At 43.1% G+C, this 21,207-nt stretch overlaps 1 protein-coding gene and 1 pseudogene across 1 annotated transcript; both read right to left on the bottom strand.

The window, feature by feature from the left end:
- Nucleotides 1-165: 165 nt before the first annotated feature.
- On the bottom strand, nucleotides 166-15,008 carry LOC147961483 (uncharacterized; annotated as a pseudogene).
- Nucleotides 15,009-18,473: 3,465 nt separating this feature from the next.
- On the bottom strand, nucleotides 18,474-19,416 carry LOC125520913 (uncharacterized). The gene has a single exon (XM_048685954.2). The coding sequence runs from the start codon at nucleotides 19,258-19,260 to the stop codon at nucleotides 18,646-18,648; it is 615 nt and encodes a 204-aa protein (XP_048541911.1). The 5' UTR covers nucleotides 19,261-19,416; the 3' UTR covers nucleotides 18,474-18,645.
- Between the last annotated feature and the right edge of the window lie 1,791 nt (nucleotides 19,417-21,207).

Here is a 21,207-nt window from a genome sequence, read left to right as displayed (position 1 = left end):
GCCTGCTAAATCAGAGCAGTGTGGCAAGAAGCAAACAAAGAAAAAAGGGCCACAACTAAATTACGTAAATAATAAAATCAAACTATGAAGCATCAGACAAGTTATGCGATAAATATGAAGGAAATGCATAGCTAGCTAGGCAGGGCGCAAGAGAACTATTCCATTTCATACTGTCCTTGAGGACAATGATGGTGGGAAGTTGGTGTATATGGGCCCACATGAGACATTTTTTTCTCACACACCCTCTCAAGCTTAAATGTCTTGACGTCTAGTGAGAAACATTCAGATTTCTCATAAAGCCTCTCAACCTGAAATGTCATGAAGTCGATCCTCACGTCTGACCTTAGTAGGAGCAAGTACCTCTCAGTTAGACGTATGATAGTATGGTCACCCTCAGCCAATGGGATTATCTTCTCTATCTGCCACTCATTCATATCGGTGTTCTGCTTCTGCCTAACAATATACTCTAGTGTGCCATCATTCGAATGAGTAATCAGTCCAAGCCTGCCTTTCCCTGCCTCCACAATACCAAAGCCTCCGCCCCTCCATCTTCTTCCGGCTGGCAAATCATCAACAGAAAACTCCATCCTCATGGTGTCAAGAACGAGCATAACTTCCCTTGGATAATTCTTCAGGCCGAATTCCGGCCCACACATCTTCCAGTACAAGCATCCATAGGCTTGATCACACGCTTGGAACAGACGTGATTCCAAAGATACGGGTGTCACACAACCTAACAAATTGCTCCAACCCTCTGATGCTATGGCTAGCCACTGTCCACTGGTTGAAGAATAAACGAATGCCATCGGCTTGGTCCTGCACTGTGCCATCCAGACTACACGGAATGACGTCTCTTCATCTTCCGGTTCCACTTCCCCTTCCTTGATGGCGGGGACGAGGACGACCTCGCAGCGGCGCTTCGGGGAATAAGTCAGATCAAGTGCGTCCCTCGCCAACAGGGCAAGGTCGTCAGGGATCCGGGGGAGGAGGCGGTATCGCCGGTGCAACGGGTCGCACACCGCAAGCTCCGGGAAGAGGACTGAGCCCTTCTCGCGTTTCGGGCCACGGTCAAGGAGGACGCGGCCGTCACGGATGTCCCGGACGCTCCGGCAGCCGGGGTCTCCCGTGAAGCTGCAACTGTTGGGCGGGGGGGGGGGGGGGGGGGTGGGGGGGGGGGGGATCTGCGGCGCGAGCGACGACATCGGCGATGGGCGCCGAAGTGTGAGGCGGGAGCGCGGGGCGAAAGCCATGATAGTCCACGAAGCCGGGCGGAGTCTTTATATGAGGATACTAATCGTCTCTCTAGAAAATGGTCAGAATTTCAAAATTTGTTGATGCTTTAAAAATTGTTCAAAATAAAAGAAAAGGTTCTGAAATTGAAAAATTGTTCACCAACTTTCAAAATCAAGAACACTTTTTATATTCATGAAAATATTTCAAACTCATGATTTTTTTTTCAAATTAACGAACATTTTTCAAATTCATGAATAGATTTATAATTCATTAACATTTTTTTAATTCTTGAACAATTTCACGAATGCACAATCATTTTTAAAATCCTCCACAAATTTTGAATTCACAACCAAATCCTTGAAAAATTTCGAATCCGTGAACATTTTTTATATAGGAGAACTTTTAATCATGAACAATTCTGTAATTCAGTAACATTTTTCTCAATCCATAAACATTTTGTAAAATTCATGAACTTTTTTGAATTCATGATTTTTTTAAACAGGCAGATTTTCCAAATTCATGATTTAAAAAATATAAATGATTTTTTTAGGATTTCTGGGGAAAATGAATGCTTTTTGTATTTTGATGTTGTTAAAAAGAAACAAAAGAAAAATGTCCAACTCCTCTCATATAAAAAATTTGTTGATGCTTTAAAAATTGTTCAAAATAAAAGAAAAGGTTCTGAAATTGAAAAATTGTTCACCAACTTTCAAAATTCAAGAACACTTTTTATATTCATGAAAATATTTCAAACTCATGATTTTTTTTTCAAATTAACGAACATTTTTCAAATTCATGAATAGATTTATAATTCGTTAACAATTTTTTAATTCTTGAACAATTTCACAAATGCACAATCATTTTTAAAATCCTCCACAAATTTTGAATTCACAACCAAATCCTTGAAAAATTTCGAATCCGTGAACATTTTTTATATGGGAGAACTTCTTTTAATCATGAACAATTCTGTAATTCAGTAACATTTTTCTCAATCCATAACATTTTGTAAAATTCATGAACTTTTTTGAATTCATGATTTTTTTAAACAGGCAGATTTTCCAAATTCATGATTTAAAAAATATAAATGATTTTTTTAGGATTTCTGGGGAAAATGAATGCTTTTTGTATTTTGATGTTGTTAAAAAGAAACAAAAGAAAAAACCGCAAAATTGAACCTACGCTTGCGATCCATGGCATTGGGCTAGCCACCCGACGCTCACTATCGTTCCGTCCTTAATGCTCGCAAGCACGTTATTGGAGAGCAACTAGTCAAGGGGTGCCCCTTGCGAGAGACCCGCAAGTGTTATTTTTTTGGGTTGCGAGCGCGCCAAGTGGTGCGTCCAACTGTCGTCACGTGCCTTGTGCTGGGTTCTTCCTTGGGTTTTATAAAATTTTCTATACGCGTTTTTAGGTTATAGATGATCCCCTTTTTTTTACTTTTCAGTTTTCACCCGGGTTTCCCAGGATTTGGAGAACAAAAATGATTTTTTTGTGTGATCTTTCAGCTTCGTAAGATTTTCTTCCACAAGAAGCACAACTGCGCCTCTTGGAAAAAAGGTGTTGTTTTGCTTCAACGAGAAGCGCTTCTTATGGAGGCACCGATTTGCATTAGAAACATAATTGTGCCTCTCGGAAAGAGAAAAAACATATTTTCATTTTTTTTTGCTTCCACTAGTATCATAGATTTACTTCTCATGGAGGCACAAATTTTCTTTCGCCAGAAGCACCGTTGTGCCTCTCTGAAAGGGAAAACACGTTTATTTTTTCTTTTTAGAGCCACATATTAGCTTAAGTGAGAAGCATAGTTGCGCCTCTTGGAAAGGGAAAAAAGTGAAAGTAATCGTGCTTCTGGTTCTGTTTTCTTTCTTTCGGCTTTTTTCGGGGTTTTCGTAAAAAAAAATTTGACGAAACCTATTAACATGAGATCTAATTTCGAAGCTCTCGACCTGAGAAATCCAACTGCGAAAAAGATTTAGGATTTGGACGTACAGCTCTAGATATAAAATATTTTGAATAAACGATTCAACGAAAAGGAAATTGACTTGTTGTGACAAGTGGCACACATGCAGTGCATCACTTGTCAGCGGTTGACAAGGTGCAAATGATTTGCATGGGGTACAAGACGATATAGCAGCTCGCACGCGGCGGCGCTTGGTGGCCCAATGTCCAAGTCAAGTCAAAGCCACGACTTTCATGGAACCAAGCCCTAGAGAAGGTTAATAGGCCTGGGAGGGCAGATCCTATATGACGCCCGCGTGCGTCCATTCATCGCTGCTTCGCTGAAGCGAAGCGAGCGAACGAGGCGCACGGGCCGGCCCACTTCGTTCGAGCGAGACCTGGTTTTGGGAACCTTCTAGTAGGTTCCTTGAACCGTTTTTTTTAGTTTTTCCGTTTTTCCTGTTTCTTTTTTTACCTTTTGTTTCCTTTTTCTGTTTCTGTTTTTGTTTTTGTTTCTTTTTTTAACTTTTGTTTCCTTTTTTCTGTTTCTTTCATTTTATCCTTTTTCGTTTTACTTTTGTACTTTGTTTTAAGAAAATTGTTTGAATTCCAAATTTTGTTCATGATTTCAAAATTTGTCCGTGGATATAAATTTTTGTTCACTTTTTTTAAAAATTTGTTTACAATTTTGAAATTGTTCAACATATATAAAAAAATGTTCAAAGTGTATTTAATATTTGTTCAATGTATATAGAAAAATTGTTCAATGTGTAGTTAAAAATAGTTCAACGTATATTACAAAAATGTTCAATGTAGATTTAAAATTTGTGCATAATATATCACAAAAATTTAGATTGTATAGTTAGAAATTGTTTGGCGTATTTTCACAAAAGTATATTTGAAGCGTACATCGCAAAATGTTCGATCACGTTTTAAAATTTTGTTGGAAAAAACGTCATTCATTTCTTGAAGGAATGATTAAAAGACAAATCTACCTCTATACATAATAGATACATTTGAGCGCTGTACTTTAACATATGGTCAGTCGCTAGTGCAGTGGCGAGCAAGGCTTGTTTGTGTCGATGTGTCTCGGGTTCGACTGTCGAACGCCACACCACATTTTATTTCGTGGCATTTCTCTTTTAGGTTCGCTCGTGGGAATGGGCCGGCCCGTTTGGCGCGAATCCTTCTGCGGAAGCTGCTCGTTTTGACGCACGCGAGCGTCAGCTAGGAGCTCCCGCCTGGGAGGGTGTACATGGCCCTCTAGCGACGGGCCAACTCAGGCCTCAACCTCGCCGTCTCTCGTAGCACCCCTAGGCCGAGGGGCGCCACTGCCCGCTTTCACCCGCAGCACTCATACATGGGCCACGCATCCCACCTATCGTGATCGGTAGTTGGCCCCATCTCGGGTGTGTGCTGATTAGTTAGGGTTGTCTATTTTGTTCACAGTTTGCATTTGTTTCATGCTTTAGTTTTTATGTATGCTTGTATTTTGAAAAATTATATATATATATAATAAAAATCACTTTATAGACAAAACTGAAAATGTTAATCTCACATTTCAAAAGTATTAAACATGGATTGAAAAATGTGTCTAACGTATATGAAAATTGTATAATATATATGAAAAAATATATCAAAGAAAAAATGTAATCATGTATTTGAAAAATGGTTAAATGTTTATACAAAAATGTTGCTAATGTATAATTGTTTTACAATGTTGATGGGAAAAGTAGACATAGAAAATGTTTTAAAATTTGTTAATCATGTTATTGAAAATTTTAAATGTGTATATACAGAAATTATTCCTGGTGTACTTGAAAAATGTACTGTGCATATGAAAAAAGTGTCCATAAAAATATAAGTTTGGAAAAAAAATTAATCATGTATTTTAAAAATATTCGACATGTACACAAAAAATGTTTCATGTATTTAAATAAATGTGTAACATAGCTAATAAAATGTTACTATTAAATGTGAAAACAGAGAGAAAAAAACAGGTGAAAACCACAAAAACAAATAAAGCAAAACAAAGAAACCCCCAAAACAAGGGAAACACAAAAGGAAAGGGAAAAACTAAAATGGAATAAAATCCATGCAAAAGAATGGATAACAGTGAAATCTAAGAAAGATACAAAGAAAAACGAACACAACAAAACAAAAAGGAAAAAAAGAAATTAGAAAACCAAGTGAAGTTTAAGAAAGAAACAAAGAAAATCAAGGAAACATGAAAATAAATGAAAGGAAAAACACTGAAAGCCAATAAAAACTAAGGAACCCGATAAAAAACAAAGAAACCGAAAGAAAAACAAAAATAAAGAAAAATAAAAACTGCAGCGAAAACTACAAGCGCGTACGAGCGCCATTATTGAATGGACACGCGAAATCCTTCAATAAAGACGGTAGGTACTCGCATGATAAGCACAATATATAGTTCTTGCGGTAGAGGAAGAAGGCGCTTAAACAGGGCCTGTGACGCTTGTCGCTCGTCGGCTGGCTTATCTACACTTTCCTGACTTGGGTTTTTTGCGAGCTGACAGCTTGGTTGCCAACAAGTTGACTGTTGACTATTGATTTTTTTTCACAATATTGGAAAAAGTTCAAAAAAGGGAAAAAGTTAACAAATTTGGTAAAAAGTTTGGAAAATATAATATAGTTCACCAAAATTTAAAAAATAGTGAAATAAAAAATAACTTCGAAACAAAGTTCATCTAAATTGGAAAATAAATCAATAATACGAAAAAAACAGTTCATATTTTTACAAAGAGTCCAAAATATGTATTTGTTCTGCAAAATTTTAAATAAATAAGAAAAAAGGAAAAACTTAGGATTTCTTAAAAGTCGAATTTGTAAAAAAACACATTTCAGAAAAATAGAAAAATCAAATGAAAATAAATATATAAAGGGAAAACATAAAAGCAAACCAAAAAACTAGAGAAGACCCAATACAGTAAAACCAAAACGAAAAAAGAAAAATTCAGCTGGGAAACTTGGCGAATCCTATTTGATGCTTCAGGCACCCATTTGTAAAATACACAATAAGGGCCCATGCAGTTTTTTCTTTCCATGTTTTATATCCGCAAAAAAAGCTTGCGCTGCAGACGAATAGAAACAGCGACCTCCTATATTTTGTACACTGGTGTAAACACCGTGCCACCAAACAGAATCTGGTGATTTACAATCTTTTCTTCCTCTTCTTCGCACCTTTTTCCTTTTTCATTTTTATTTTTGTTCGTTTTCTTTTTTCTTCTTCCTTTTTTTGCCTTTTCATTTTCTGTATCTTCTTCTTCCTGGATCGATGAATTGTTTCAAACATGTGAACTTGTTCTTCAAATTGGTGATTTTTTTAAAATTCGATAAAGTTTTTCAAATTCTATGAAATTTTTCCAATTTTTGTGGACATTTTTAGATAATCCCTGAACTTTCTTTTTCAATTGTTGATGATTTTATTTAAAAAAATTATAAACAAATTTTCGAATTGATGAACTTGTTTCAAATTCAATGAACTATTTTTATCAAAATCCACAAACTTTTTTGCTAATTTTGTGAACTTTTTTCAAATCGACGAACATTTTTTTTCAAAATCATGCACTTTTAAAAAACCGATTAACATTTTCTTCAAATTTGTGATTTTTTTTCTGAAAATGGATGAACTTTTTCCAAATTTTGCGATCTTTTTTCTGAAATCATTGAACTTTTTTTTAATACATAAACTTTTTTCTTGCAACTTCTTTTTTAATATGTGAACTTTCAAAAGTTGTTCACATTTTTTTAATGAAAAAATCACATCTTTTTCTAAAATGTATATGCAATAAATAGTGATGCTACAGTTTGTTCTGGTATTGTTCGCGTTTAAATCATTAATTAGCGCCTAGTAACTCTAGTGGTTAGGCAACGTGCATCGTATCTGAATGGCTCGAGCTCGAATCCTCGCAGGAGCTATGTTTTTGAGAAGTTTTTCGCGCTATAAGAGCAACTTTAATGGAGCGACCCGTTTTGTCCACGGTCGTCTGTTTGAATCGGCACGGACAGAAAAGACGGCCCAATGCGCCAATTCAAACGGACACGTGTCCGTTTTTCGTCCGTGGGTGACCTATTCCCGGTCCATTTTTGAGTCTGATTTGCGTCGGCACGGACATGCGACGGACGCGCGTGCGGTCGCCTACTTCTGTCCCTAGGCCTGCTGGTCTGTGACACATTGGCCTCCCTTCCCCGACCAACAAGCAACCCTCGTCCCCCGCCTCCTCCGTCACCGACGCCGCCGCCTATTTTTGCGGCGACTTTTCCAGCTGCCGCCGCCTCCACATTCGCCCAGCAACGCCGCCCCTGCCCCCAGCCGCCCACCGCCGCCGGTGAGCAAACTAGTTCCCGCCGCCGGTTTCCCCACCGCACAGCCGCCCCGCGACCAAGAAGACGCCTCGCCGGCCCCGCCACATACGACCGGCACGCTCGTCGGATGCCGTCACACTCGTCAGACGCCGGCAACGCAGCTAGCTGGTCTGTGGGCGCCGCGTCTCCCCTCGCCGGCCGTCTCTTTCTTCGACGCCCGCAAGCTGTTCGACAGTTTGTCAATGTATGAAAATGGACTCCGCCGACGAGTTCTTTTTCCATAATTTCATTTGCGACTCCGACGATTCATCGTCCGACGACGGGGAGGAGATATTGGCTGTCGTGTTGGTCCATCACCACCTCAACAACCAGCGGGCGTTGTTCCGTGGCTCCATTCCGGGCCACCTTTCGGCGTTGAATCGTAACCGAGAGAGCGGGCATTTCCTTCTCTGGAAGGACTACTTTGATACAACAAACCCATTGTTCAAACATCACAAATTTCGCCGCCGGTTCCATATGAGTAGGCATGTTTTCAACCATATTAGAGAGGGAGTGGTCGGCTATGATGACTACTTCGAGTGCAAAGAGGATGCCGTTGGCAAGATTGGTTTCTCCTCTTATCAGAAATGCACTGCTGCCATCCGAATACTTGCATACGGAGTGCCCAGTGATCTCATTGACGAGTATGTCCGTATGAGCGAGTCTACATGCCTAAAGTCCCTGTATAAGTTCTGCAAGGCTATGATTGCTGTGTTTGGCCCTGAGTACTTGAGAGAGCCGACAGCTGTAGGTACAACCCGTTTGTTGGCGATGAATACTAGCAGGGGCTTCCCGGAGATGCTTGGCAGTATAAACTGCATGCACTGGGAGTGGAAGAACTGCCCTTCTACTTGGCAAGGACGGTATAAGGGACATGTCAGGGCTTGCACTGTCATACTAGAGGCCTCTGGCGTCTCAAGATCTCTGGATCTGGCACTCTTTCTTTGGCATGGCTGGATCACACAATAATATCAACGTGCTTTAGCGCTCGCCGGTGTTTGTTAGGTTTGCCGAAGGCAACAACCCAACGGTGAACTTTACTGTCAACGGCCACAACTACGACAAAGGGTACTATTTGGGTGACGGTATCTATCCCCAGTGGACCACTATTGTAAAGACAATACCCAACCCTGTTGGAGAGAAAAGGAAAAGATTTGCCCAAGAGCAAGAGAGTGCTAGAAAGGATGTCGAGCGTGCCTTTGGTGTTTTGCAATCTCGATGGGGCATCGTTCGGTATCCTACTAATACTTGGAGCACGCAGAAACTATGGAGGTGATGACTGCTTGTGTGATCATGCACAATATGATCGTAGAAGACGAGCGCCCGGAACGTCTGTACGATCAAGGCTTTCAGTTTCAGGGTGAAAATGTTGTGCTTGAGCATGGAGTAGCGGCAACATTTAAGCAGTTCACTCAGTTTCATGAAGACATGCGTGATTGGAAAACTCACGTGCAACTGCAAAATGATTTGGTTGAGCATATGTGGACTCATGTTGGTAACCAATAAATGTATCTTCTTTTATTCGTTTGTAAAATTATGTGAAACATTTTTATTTTTATTTGGCCTGTAACTATACTATTTATTTAGGTGGTCTATTTTGTTTGTTAAATTTTTATTTCACAATATGTTGAATGCAATGCAAAATTAGGCGGCCAACCGGCCACGCCTGCACATATGGGTCAGCGCGTTGGACGCGCTGCCAATCCATATAAAAAACAGGACGGACGCTGGACGAGCGGCCAATTCAAATAAACAAAAGACGAACGAAATTACCGTTCGTTTAGGTCGGCCCGTTGAAATTTGCTCTAAATGCCTTGCGTGTTCCTTGGCCGGCCCACCAGGTGTGGCTTGGGCGCCAGTTCCTTGATCTGACGGTAAAAGCGTCCTATAGGAGCTCTTGGAAGCTTCCCAAAACCGGATGAAATTCCGCCGAAATCAAAGGAATACTCATTGCAAAGAATATTTTATTTTTTCAGGTCGTAATAAGTGGTGCACATATAACACGTGACTTGTCGCAACCTAGGAGTTTCCCTTTTTCCTAGATCCATTTATTCACAACGTTTTATCTTTTAAACCGTGCGTCTAAATCTCGAACCGTTTTCATTATTGGATTTCTCATGTCAAGATCTTTAAAACTAGATCCCATGTTGATAAGTTTTGACAAACTTTATTTTCACAAAAAAAAACCAGACGAAAAAACCGGACAAAAAAACCGAACTGAAAGCACAGTTTTTTCCCATTTCAAAAGAGGCATGCCCGTGCCTCTCGCGAAATCACACCCGTGCCTCTAGTGGAAGCAAAACCGTGACTCTCATGGAAGGAAAAATGCGTTTTTTTTGTTTCCGAGAGGCACGGCCGTGACTCTCGCGAAAGCACAACTGTGCCTCTCGCAGAATCAAAACCGTGACTCTCGCGAAAGAAAAAAAAACAGAAAACGCGTATTTTTTTCCCTTTCTGAGAGGCCTCTCGCGAAAGCAAAATCGTGACTCTCGCGAAAGAAAAAAAACAGAAAATGAGTTTGTTTTCCCCTTTTCGAGAGGCACGGCCGTGACTCTCGCGAAAGCACAACTGTACCTCTCGCGGAAACAAAACCGTGACTCTCGCGAAAGAAAAAAAAACAGAAATCGTGTTTTTTTCCGTTTCCGAAAGGCACGGCCGTGACTCTCGTTAAAGCACAACCGTGGCTCTTGTGGAAAAAACCGTGACTTTTGCAAAAAAAGAAAATGCATTTTTTTTCGCGTAATTTTTTTTGAAATTTTTTTTATCAAAAAACTAAGGAAGACTAGAGGAAAACCGAAACGTAAAAAAACCATGAAAAAAACCGTTTAAAAAATCGAAAACACGTGCAAAAAGATAAAAATAAAATTCGAAGGAAGCGTCCAGAGCGCGACACGTGGCGAATGACTGAAAGCACGCCAAGTGACGCTGATCGTTGCGAGGCTCCCGAAGAAGCGCTCGTTAACTACTTGCTTCGAGATCCCGCTCGCTGCCTAAGATGGGCCAACGCTTTATGTGTGTGACCGATTCAGGCATGGGCGCCAGTTCACAGGAAAGAATGCCACTGGTGTCATAAGCGCCCAGTTCATAGGAAATTGTGTAGTGGGGTCATACCGGAGCTATTTGAGAAACAAAGCCCCTACTCTCCTCTGGCGAGCGCGTTACTAAGTCGGTCCATTGCTGTAGCTGTGGCGTGAGTTTTTTTTCTTGCGGTTTTTTTTTCTTGGTAGCTAATGTTTTGTATGGCTTTCATTTGTTATCTATATTTTTCTTTGCTTTTTTTTCCTTTTTTATCTTTATCTTTTTCTTCGGTTTTCTTTATTTCTTTCTTCAAATTTTGTTTGTTACCTTTGTTCCTATTTCCTTTTTTCAAACACATGTCTAACTTTTTAATACATATTGTACATTTTTCATATACATTAAGTCATTTTATACATGTTTAATATTTTTCAAATACATATAAATTTTTTCAAATATATATTTGGATGTCTAATTTTTTTCACATATGATGTATTTTTTCATATACATCTAATTTTCTACAGGTTTAAAAATTTTCAAACACATTATTTCTCAAATACATGTTTTTTAAAAACTAAATACATTTTAAAGATGTTTAAAATATATGTTGAAACAATTTTGTTGAATAATATTTAATAGTCTTTTGAAACATTGTGAAAAAAATATTGACATTGTACAATTTTGTAAAAATTGTCACACGCATATTCCGATGCACGGGAAAAATTCATAAAGTGAACGTACATTTTTTTAACCAGATGAAATATTGTTTTGAATTAAAATATTATTTTTTAAACATGTAACATTTGTACAAAATATCACATACATTTATTTGAAACACGTAACTTTTTTTAAGCACGTACATTTTTTGGATGGTTCAAACATTTTCTAAAAGTTGAGCAAACATGTTTTACACTGATAAACATTTCTTGAATGAGTGATGAACACTGATAGACATTTTTTACACATGCATTGATGTAAGACACGTATGTGATGATATGACTATAGGCGGGCAATAGATTTATGAAGAAAAAGGGTATACGCATATACATAAGCTGCCGACAAATGGGGACAAGAAAGAATTGTGCAGCTGGTTTCCGATGGGATCAGATTTGCATGGAACATTTTTCTGATGGGTCAAATATGTTGCAAGGGTTTGGAGTGTGTATGGCAGTGGAGCCTGGAGTGTGTCATACATGGATCATGTTTTACAAGGCATCGACCAATGCACAGTGGTGTGCTGGGTTGACACAACGTGAGGTGGAGTATGGTTGCAGTTGGACAAGTCCAGTTGAGGTCAGATAGTTGGGTAACGTAGTAGAGAAATAAACCGACTTACGTACAAGCCCAAGTTCACTATGAAGATATATACAAGGTTAGATATAATTGTTACTAACTTGGTGTTGCAGCGGAAGAACAGTTGGTGAAGATCGTTGGCGCAGATTCGCCCGGATAGGATGTATGTCACGCCCTCGATGCGGCTATATCTCCCACGTGTCGAAGCACGACTTAGAGGCATAACCGCATTGAAAGCAATGTCGCAAGTGAGGTAATCTTCACACAACCCATGTAATACATAAGGGAAAGAGATACATAGCTGGCTTACACTCGCCACTTCACACAATTACATGAATAAAACATTACATCAACCAGTTACAAACAAGGTTCGGCTACGGAACCAAAATAGAAGAAGACTACCCCAAATGCTACACAGATACCCGATCGACCCCAACTGGGCTCCACTACTGATCAACTAGAACGAAACAACTCAAAGGACAAGATCTTCATCGAGCTCCTTCTTGAGCTTGGTTGCGTCACCTGCTCGGTATCACCGGCACCTACAAACTGGTTTTGGAAGTATCTGTGAGTCACGGGGACTCAGCAATCTCACACCCTCGCGATCAAGACTATTTAAGCTTATGGGTAAGGTAAAAGGTATGAGGTGGAGCTGCAGCAAGCGACTAGCATATATGGTGGCTAACATGTACGTAAAAGAGAGCGAGAAGAAAAGGCAAAGCACGACTGTGAAACTATGATCAAGAAGTGATCCTAGAACAACCTACGTCAAGCATAACTCCAACACTGTGTTCACTTCCCGGACTCCGCCGGAAAGAGACCATCACGGTAACACACGCGGTTGATGTATTTTAATTAAGGTCAACTTCAGGTTTTCTACAACCGGACATTAACAAATTTCCATCTGCCCATAACCGCGGGCATGGTTTTCGAAAGTTCAAAACCCTGCAGGGGTGTCCCAACTTAGCCCATCACAAGCTCTCACGGTCAGAAGGATATTCCTTCTAGCGGGAAGACCCGATCAGACTCGGAATCCCGGTTACAAGACATTTCGACAATGGTAAAACAAGACCAGCAAAGCCACCCGAATGTGCCGACAAATCCTGATAGGAGCTGCACATATCTCGTTCTCAGGGCACACCGGATTGTCCAAACTTCCGGTAGGCCAGCCCAGAGTTGCCCCTGGTGGCCACCGGCGGCTGACAAGGTGGACCAACACTCAGAGGAGCACTGGCCCGGGAGGGTTAAAATAATGATGACCCTCGAGAGCGTGACTCCCAAGGGAAAAGAAAAGGCTAGGTGGCGAATGGTAAAACCAAGGTTGGGTCTTGCTGGAGGAGTTTTATTCAAAGCAAACTGTCAAGGGGTTCCCATTATAACCCAACTGCGTAAGGAACGCAAAATCTGGGAACATAACACCGATATGACGGAAACTAGGGCGGCAAGAGTGGAACAAAACACCAGGCATAAGGCCGAGCCTTCCACCCTTTACCAAGTATATAGATGCATTAATTAGATAAGAGATATTGTGATATCCCAACAAGTAAACATGTTCCAACAAGGAACAACATCTCCATGTTCCAACAAGGAACAAACTTCAATCTTCACCTGCAACTAACAACGCTATAAGAGGGGCTGAGCAAAGTGGTAACATAGCCAAACAACGGTTTGCTAGGACAAGGTGGGTTAGAGGCTTGGTTTAACAATATGGGAGGCATGATAAGCAAGTGGTAGGTATCGCAACATAGGCATAGAAAAAGAGCGAGCATCTAGCAAGCAAAGATAGAAGTGATTTCGAGGGTATGGTCATCTTACCTGAAATCCCGCAAGGAAGAAGAACGAGTCCATGAAGAAGACAAACGGACGTAGTTGACCGGATCCTCACTCACACGACGTTATCGGAACCAATCCGAAGAAGCAACACCGGAAAGAAGCAAACAACATAGTAAACGACCATGACATGAACATGGCATGATGCACAATCAAGTATGATGCATGTCCGGTTTAATGAAGCATGGCATGGTAAAGTGCACAAGCAATTCTACAAATTAAGTGGAGCTCACTATGCAATGAGTTGCATATTGACGAAACACCACGACAAGTTATTTAGTTCGATCTCGTTTATGTACCCAACAATATTAAATGTTGTTAAACATGGCAAGAGGGTGAAGCAAAGTAAAACTACCTATCTAGTCAAGGTTAAATGAGGCCGGAAGCAACGAACAACAATTCCGGTAAATCCCCATATGCATATATTAGGTTTGGCACCGTTCTTCCCTAAACACAATTTTAGGGTTGTTAAACATGCAAAGTGAGGTCACCATGTTAAACTAGGCATTTTTTCACCCCATTTACATATAAAGTTTGTTACAAACCGAGTTACGGTTATTTAGTTATGAATTAAATCATTTTAGCATGTTATTTAAGAAAATTAAAGCAAACAGCAAGTTAAACACCTCAAACATGCATGAAAGTTGGATATTGTGAAACTAGATGATATTCTAGTCAAGTTACATATATAAATCATTTCCATCCGATGCACGGTTTGAGAGTTATGTTATGCATGAACTAGGAGGACTTTTCTGTAAAACTTCAGTCTCAGGATAAATGGCTTAAACACAGATCTGAAAAAAAACAGGAACTGGGCCGAATCTGGCCGGCCCCAAAAGTGCACAGGAGCGGGGGCTGCTCACCCTGGGCTGAGGCCCACTACGGAGAGGAGAGGGACGCGCTGGGCCTCGCTGGAGGTTGCGACCCACGCGGGCACGAGGAGGCTGGCCCGGTCTCGCTGAATCGAGACGAGCAGGGCAGCGGTTCGAGCTCCTCTGCTCAAATAAAGCAGAGGCGCGACGCGGTTGCAGGCACAGGGAGACGCAGCTCCGGCGGGCAGTGGCCGGAGACGTGGCGACGGAGCGGCGCGAATCTGGGCGGGGGTCGAGGTAGAGGCGGCGACGTCCTGGTAGAGGCAGAGGGCGCAGGCAGCAGCGCTGGACTTGGTCGTCGGTGGGGATGGCAGGGCTTGAAGGCGAGGCAGGAGAGACGGGGCACGACAAGGGATGCAGGGGCGCTTGACAAGGCCTGTTGGTGCTCCGACAGTGGCGCGCCGACGACGACTCAGATCGATGCTCAGGGCTGCTGCTGACGATGGAGGCGAGCTCCATGGCAGAGGGCGCGACGGCGGTCTCCTGCAGAGAGAGGGAGAGATGTGAGGGAGAGACAGGGGAAGGGGAAGGACAAGAAGGAAATAGAGGGGAAAACGCAGCGGGCCTTAGTTGCTGCTGATGTTCACCAACGACGGCGAGCTCTGGCTCAAGGGGAAGGCCGAGGCGCTCGGGAACAGGGAAGCGAGGTGGTTCGAGGTGGAGGCACGCAGGGGATCCGGCGGCCGCGGGGTTGAGGACGAGGTGGAGGCAGCGCGGTCGCCGGTTGTTGCTACTACTCCGGCGAGGTGGCTCGGGCACGCTGGTTCCTCGGGCACGAGGGATCGAGCAAGGAGGGGGTTGCGCTGGTTGGTGGGTTGGATCGGGCAGGGAAGATCCCAAGGGGGGATTTGGTCAGATGGCGGCGGCGATGGGGCAAACTCCTAGGTTTTAGGGTTGCTGGTTTATATAGTGAGTGGGTCTATATGCAGACTAATGGAAGCCCTACCTAAATCGGACAGCAGAGAAAATATAGGTTAGGAAGTCCAATAAACAAAACGTAGATGTTTTGTAGACGTTTGGGGATGATCCGGATCCAACGGTGACGACAGCCCGGTTCGGGTCCGGGACAGCTTTCGGGCGCGCGCGCGAGGAGGGCCGCGGGATGACGAGAGAGGTTAGGTTAGGCCCGGCGGTAGGTAGTGGACTGTGCAGAAGGCCTCAGGCTGAGAGAAGAGAAGAGAGAGAGGCCCGACGACTGTTTCCGGAGACCGAAAACGTCCGACGATTTGACCGACTATATTGTCGCTATAGTTTAACGGTTGGGCTATCAAACGAACTCCGAATGCGATGAAACTTGACAGGCGGTCTATCTACACTATAATAAGACCACATGCCAACTTTCAACCCAATCCGAGAACATTTTCCGGCCACTTATAAAATAATATTTCGGACGTGCCGCGAGCGCGTGCAAGTGTGTCTGGGCTCAGAACGGACAACGGGCGGAACTGGGGAAACCCAGACGGATGGAAGTTTTGAAAACATGATGATGCAATGCGGATGATGACATGATAAAATGCAACACGCAAGCAAATGACATGGCAGCGACAACGAATAACTGGAAGACACCTGGCACATCGGTCTCGGGGCGTTACAATGTATAACCTCCCAACTGTAAGAATTTTCTCCCTCGAATAAAGATCAAAATGACGATCTCTCTACCGGGTTGCATGCATACTATGTCATCAATCTGACAGTGCTTTGTTGTCCAGAACTAATCGTCGCTGGAGACTAGGGAGGGGTGGAGCAGCCTTGCGGCAAAACAGACTTTCATGAAGAGAGAGAGAGAGAGAGAGAGAGAGAGAGAGAGAGCAGGAAATTGCACGTCAAATGGTGTCTACCCTCCTCTATTTATAGATGGAGAAGGGGAGGGATTGCATGGAAGGAGGTAGCCCCAAAGGGCCCTCTCACCAAAAGTTGCCCTCAAAGAGGGGCCCCTTCACCAAAAGTTGCCACATGACATATTGGAGGGGGGGGCTGCCCACAAAGCCCGATGCCCGCATGTCCCCAACCCCCTGGCCCCCAATGCACTCTTTTGCCCATGTGGGTCTATCTCATTTGGTCCAAGTCAAGCACGTTTCAGAAAAAATTTGGAGGTCCCCAAACATTTTCAGAACCCTCCTAATATTTTTGGATGCATTCTGAAACTTTTTTGGCTTTCATTTTTTCCATTTTTCTCCGAAACATTTTCAATGTCTCCGAATTTTATCTAACGACTTTCTCTCAAGCTCCTTAACATCTATTACCTCCGTCCCGGATTAAAAGTCCCCTGAGCTGGAACAGCAGAACCAAAGACGGTATGTTTTAGTTGAACATGTTCTGATTGAGTTTCATATAACGTATACGGTTGTGCCCAAAATTGTCTAGTTAGCTATTTATTTCTTTCAATTTTGCTCAGGTCATCCCTTACGGGGCATGGCGTGACTTCTTAGAGAAGTTTCGAGTTCCACTTGATGCCACCATCACATTCCACTGCATCTTCATGAAGATGCCGACAACCCAACAATTCAATTGTCTTGTCACCAACGAGCCAAACCGTACCTATTTCGGTTGCCCTGGTTGGAGAGCCTTTGCAACTGCTTACAAGATGGAAGCTGGGGAGAGAGCCACGTTCTACCTCGACTATGATCGTGGCAAGATCATGGTCTACTACAGGCCTGCTGGCAGCCACGATGGTTCAGTTACTCCAGACTATGACCCTGAGTCCGCCCACCGAAAAGTCTAGTTAGCTAGTTGGCATGCATGGAAGATCTCATGTTATTACCACCTCTATTTATTTGAACTTGTACATTCATTTGTTATTTTGCCTACTTTGTTTAACTATATCAATAAGTGCATGGTTGAACTTAAATGTTGTTATTGGATCTATTTAGTACTATTTAATGTTGATTTAATTATTGTCATGTGCAGCGTTAAAATATGTGTCAAATATTGTGTGTATGAGTTAGGCTACAATTAGACTTGTAATTAGCGAAGGGATAGGTGTTTGAGTGGAACAAGTGTAATCCGGGCATATTATATAAGGGCACCGCGGGGTAGCCAAATAGATTAGACATAAGCTGATAGGCTAAACAGGGATCACGAGAGGGACTATCCGGACGTCCGTGACAGGGGTAGCCAAACCCGCCGCGGTGGGTGGTGGGAGACCTGTTTGATGGCTTTGGCGAGCTTATCATCAGTTGTACTATGTGATTCAGTATATCCGGAGGAGCGCCTGTAATTATGCCTCGGGATGTATCCATGTTGACGAACCTCGTTAACAAATCTCAGTGTTGTACTTGTGCTTGTGTGATTACTTGTCCTACACGTGTCTCAGATTATTCTATTAGGAATGATACTTCCACATGTCCCTACATGTTATCCCCCTTTTTGCAAAAAAAAAAAAACATGTCCCTACATGATTAGGAGAAATCATATCTCTCATTTCTCCTATGTTAAAATTATAAATTTTGAGTGGGGAGCACAACAGAGTTTGTCTGGTTCTGTCGTCACAGGGATCAGTCTGAATTTCTGAATGACAAAACTTGCAAATTATTGTCGTATTATTTATTAAGTACCAAAAATCTGAAAAATAGTAATCTTATGGTAGAACATCTACCATGATTGAGCTAATCCATAGATCTGATTGCTGATCAGTGTTTAATTACAGAGTTTTCAACGATGATGATAATGTAGTAGTAGGAGCAGTAGCAGCAGCAGATCACAGCACGAGCAGAGACTATTGTATATGGCTGTAATCAGTGTTATCTTTTCTTGCTATTATGACTGCTGCTCACGGTCGGCTTGGGTACGTCCACTGCTTTTTACTCTTCAGTTAAGATTAGAAAAAAGACCAGGAGTAGAATTTACAGTACGTTTTAGATTATAAAGTTTATAACTGCTGCTCACGGCCGGCTTGGGTACGTCAGATTGCAAATCAAAGGTTCAGATTTGGAAGCGACAGTACGCGCCAGTTATTTTTCAAGTGCTTCAGAGGTTACTTTGATTGATAAACCTCTGCCTTAATCATAGAGACTAATTATATCGATTCAACCACAACCATGGAATGCACTGCACCGATCAACGTCGCGGTGATTATTCCGCCTGATGTTTCCGTTAATTAGTTTCTCTCGAGCATCTCACAGAACCTCTTGAACGACTCGAGCTTCTGCAGCTTCATCTGGTCGTGGAACCTCCTGATGAACACGTCGGCGACGTGGTCTATCTCGTCCTCCAGCCTGAACTCCGCGCCGCCCCGCTCCGCCGCGCCGCGGGCCAGATCGATCACCGACCCGCCCACCGGCGCGCTCGCCAGCTGCAGCTGCTTCGCCACGCCCTCGTCGCCCTCCTCTTTCTGCTCCTCGCCGCCGCCGACCAGCGGCGAGTCGCTGCCGCCGTCCCGGCCCATGGCGAAGCTCGGCAGGCTGTTGAGCAGCACGGCGGCCCTCCTCCCCTGATCCGCGACGAAGCTCGGCAGCTTCTCCAGCACGGCGACCGTCCTGCCGCCGCCGCTCGCCGCAACAAGGTGCTGGCCACTGCCGCTGCCGCCCCCCACGATCGCGTGGATCTTGCTGTTGATGGCGTTCCTCAGGAGCTGCTTGTTGCGGAGGATGCCGAAGAAGACGAACCGCGTCCGCGCGGCGCTCGTCCTGGCGCGCGTCGCCGCGGACCTCTCCCTCACCGCCGCCACGATGGCCGAGAACAGCTGCTTCAGGAACCTGGACGCTTTCTTCATCTTGAAGATCGATCCCCAGATGGATGACGGCAGACGCAACTCGGTCAAGAACTCAAGATGAATCTAGCTAGGTAATGGAGTTGCTTGCGATTGTTGCTAATGGCGGCTATGTGTGTGAGCTGTGTGTTTTGGCATGGAGTTTGGTTCCTAGGGCTCCATGGGTATATATAGGGGGTGGCGAGCTCAGCTGCTAATGAGTTATCACTAAGGTGATTACATTAATACATTATCTATGTTGAAGGCTGCTTCCAGGAAGCTTCAGCATCACATGCACGGCATGAGCGTTAGCTAAGAATTATCACGAGCACCGAAGAAACATAAGCAAATGAGTGGGGCTGCGCAGCGGAAAGGTAACCAGTAACAACAAAGGCTGGTGATTAAAGCCAAAGTAGCAGCGAAAAAGATGATGGACATCATGCACGGGCATAGAAAAGCAACAGAAACACCAATGGATGTCTTGTGTCGTGCATGGTCCTGAGTGTAGGACTGTAGGTTGCATGCCTCCAAGCTACATACTGTACATCTTGCTCATGCGCCACAGTTGTAGTCCATGAGAGAGTTGGGTTTGCTTCTTTTGAGGTTATGCTAAGACAATTATTTGCTTCTGGCGTTGCAACTTGCCAACTGTGTGCCAGATTTGAGGTTGCCCCCTTCCCTTTGATTGGCATTGTAGATTCGACATATGCCTCTGTTATCCAAAGACCGGATATCTTGAAACAGACTTTCGCCTCTCTTTATAGATAAAGATGGGGATATACAGATATTAATTCTTATCATTCTGGCGTCCTAATTGAATGATCGTGAGTTGCATCAGCAGACGTGCTTATTCGGCAGCACGGATCATGCAGATGGCTTCAGTCCATAATTATCTTTTGCGTTATTTGCTACTCCCTTCATCCCAAAATAAGTGTCTTAGTACTCAACTTTGTACTAAGACACTTATTTTGGGATGGAGGGAGTAATAGCCTAAATTTGTGTTGTGTAGTACTCCCTCTGAAAACTAATATAAGACATTTTAGATTACTATTTTAATGATCTAAAATATTTTATATTAGTTAACAGAGGTAGTAGTAATTTACATGCATGCATATTTTCTACCTGCTCGACGATTCCATAAATTTCACTCAACTGAAAGTGTATGTTAATGAGCTACAAATTGCAGTCATGGAAATGTGCAATTTAGCAAGACGTTCTTACAATTTCACTACTCATAGTAGAGTAGTAGTCCATCCTTTTAGATCTGCGAGATCGTCTGTTTTTCTTACTCGAAAAACACCCTCTGACCTAAGCACCCTCTCTTGAAATGATCAAAATATAGGGATTGCGGCGGCTAATCCGCCATCGATCATTGCCACTCTCGACTTAATCAAGGGAATCTCGATAGTTAAGCTAGCTGCTAATCCAGGAAGCTTTTCATTGGGAAGCCTTCGCCACTAAGGTTCACCTTGGCCGCATCTATGTAGCGGTCCCTGCCTTTTGTCCTGCTTGCCCTGCCCCTACGAGGAGCCGCATAAATAATGCATGCATTTCGGGTTGGGCGGGAGCGGCACACAGACACAGTACACTGTGCAGCTGTTCTTACCAAACGAAACATTTCGCAAAGCTAGCTGAAATGTAGGCCAAATCTTTCATCTCCTCGCCTTTTCCCCTGCTGTCTTTTACGGGCTGTAAAAATATTGCCACTTGTCACATGGATCCATATGCTCGTGTAGTACAGAATAAGTGTTCAAAATGGTATAGAGTTGGTTTTAATCCTCAGATCCAAGGTATAGAACGTGTATGTCAGAAATAGTGAAAAATGGTACACATATTTCAGATTGGCGTAGACATAGTCCTGTATTTCCCTTTCGTTTTCGGTACTCGCTCGCCGTGCGAGGTCAGCTTTGCCGACTCGTGACGGCCGGCCGGGCGTCCATGCTTCGGTGCGGATCAGCTGGCGAGTGTCCT

Source organism: Triticum urartu, chromosome 7A, assembly GCF_056163025.1.
Source record: "Triticum urartu cultivar PI428250 chromosome 7A, HENAU_Tu73, whole genome shotgun sequence".
Lineage (NCBI taxonomy): Eukaryota > Viridiplantae > Streptophyta > Magnoliopsida > Poales > Poaceae > Triticum > Triticum urartu.
Note: the sequence above shows the minus strand (reverse complement) of the source record. Positions and strands in the feature narration are given on the sequence as shown.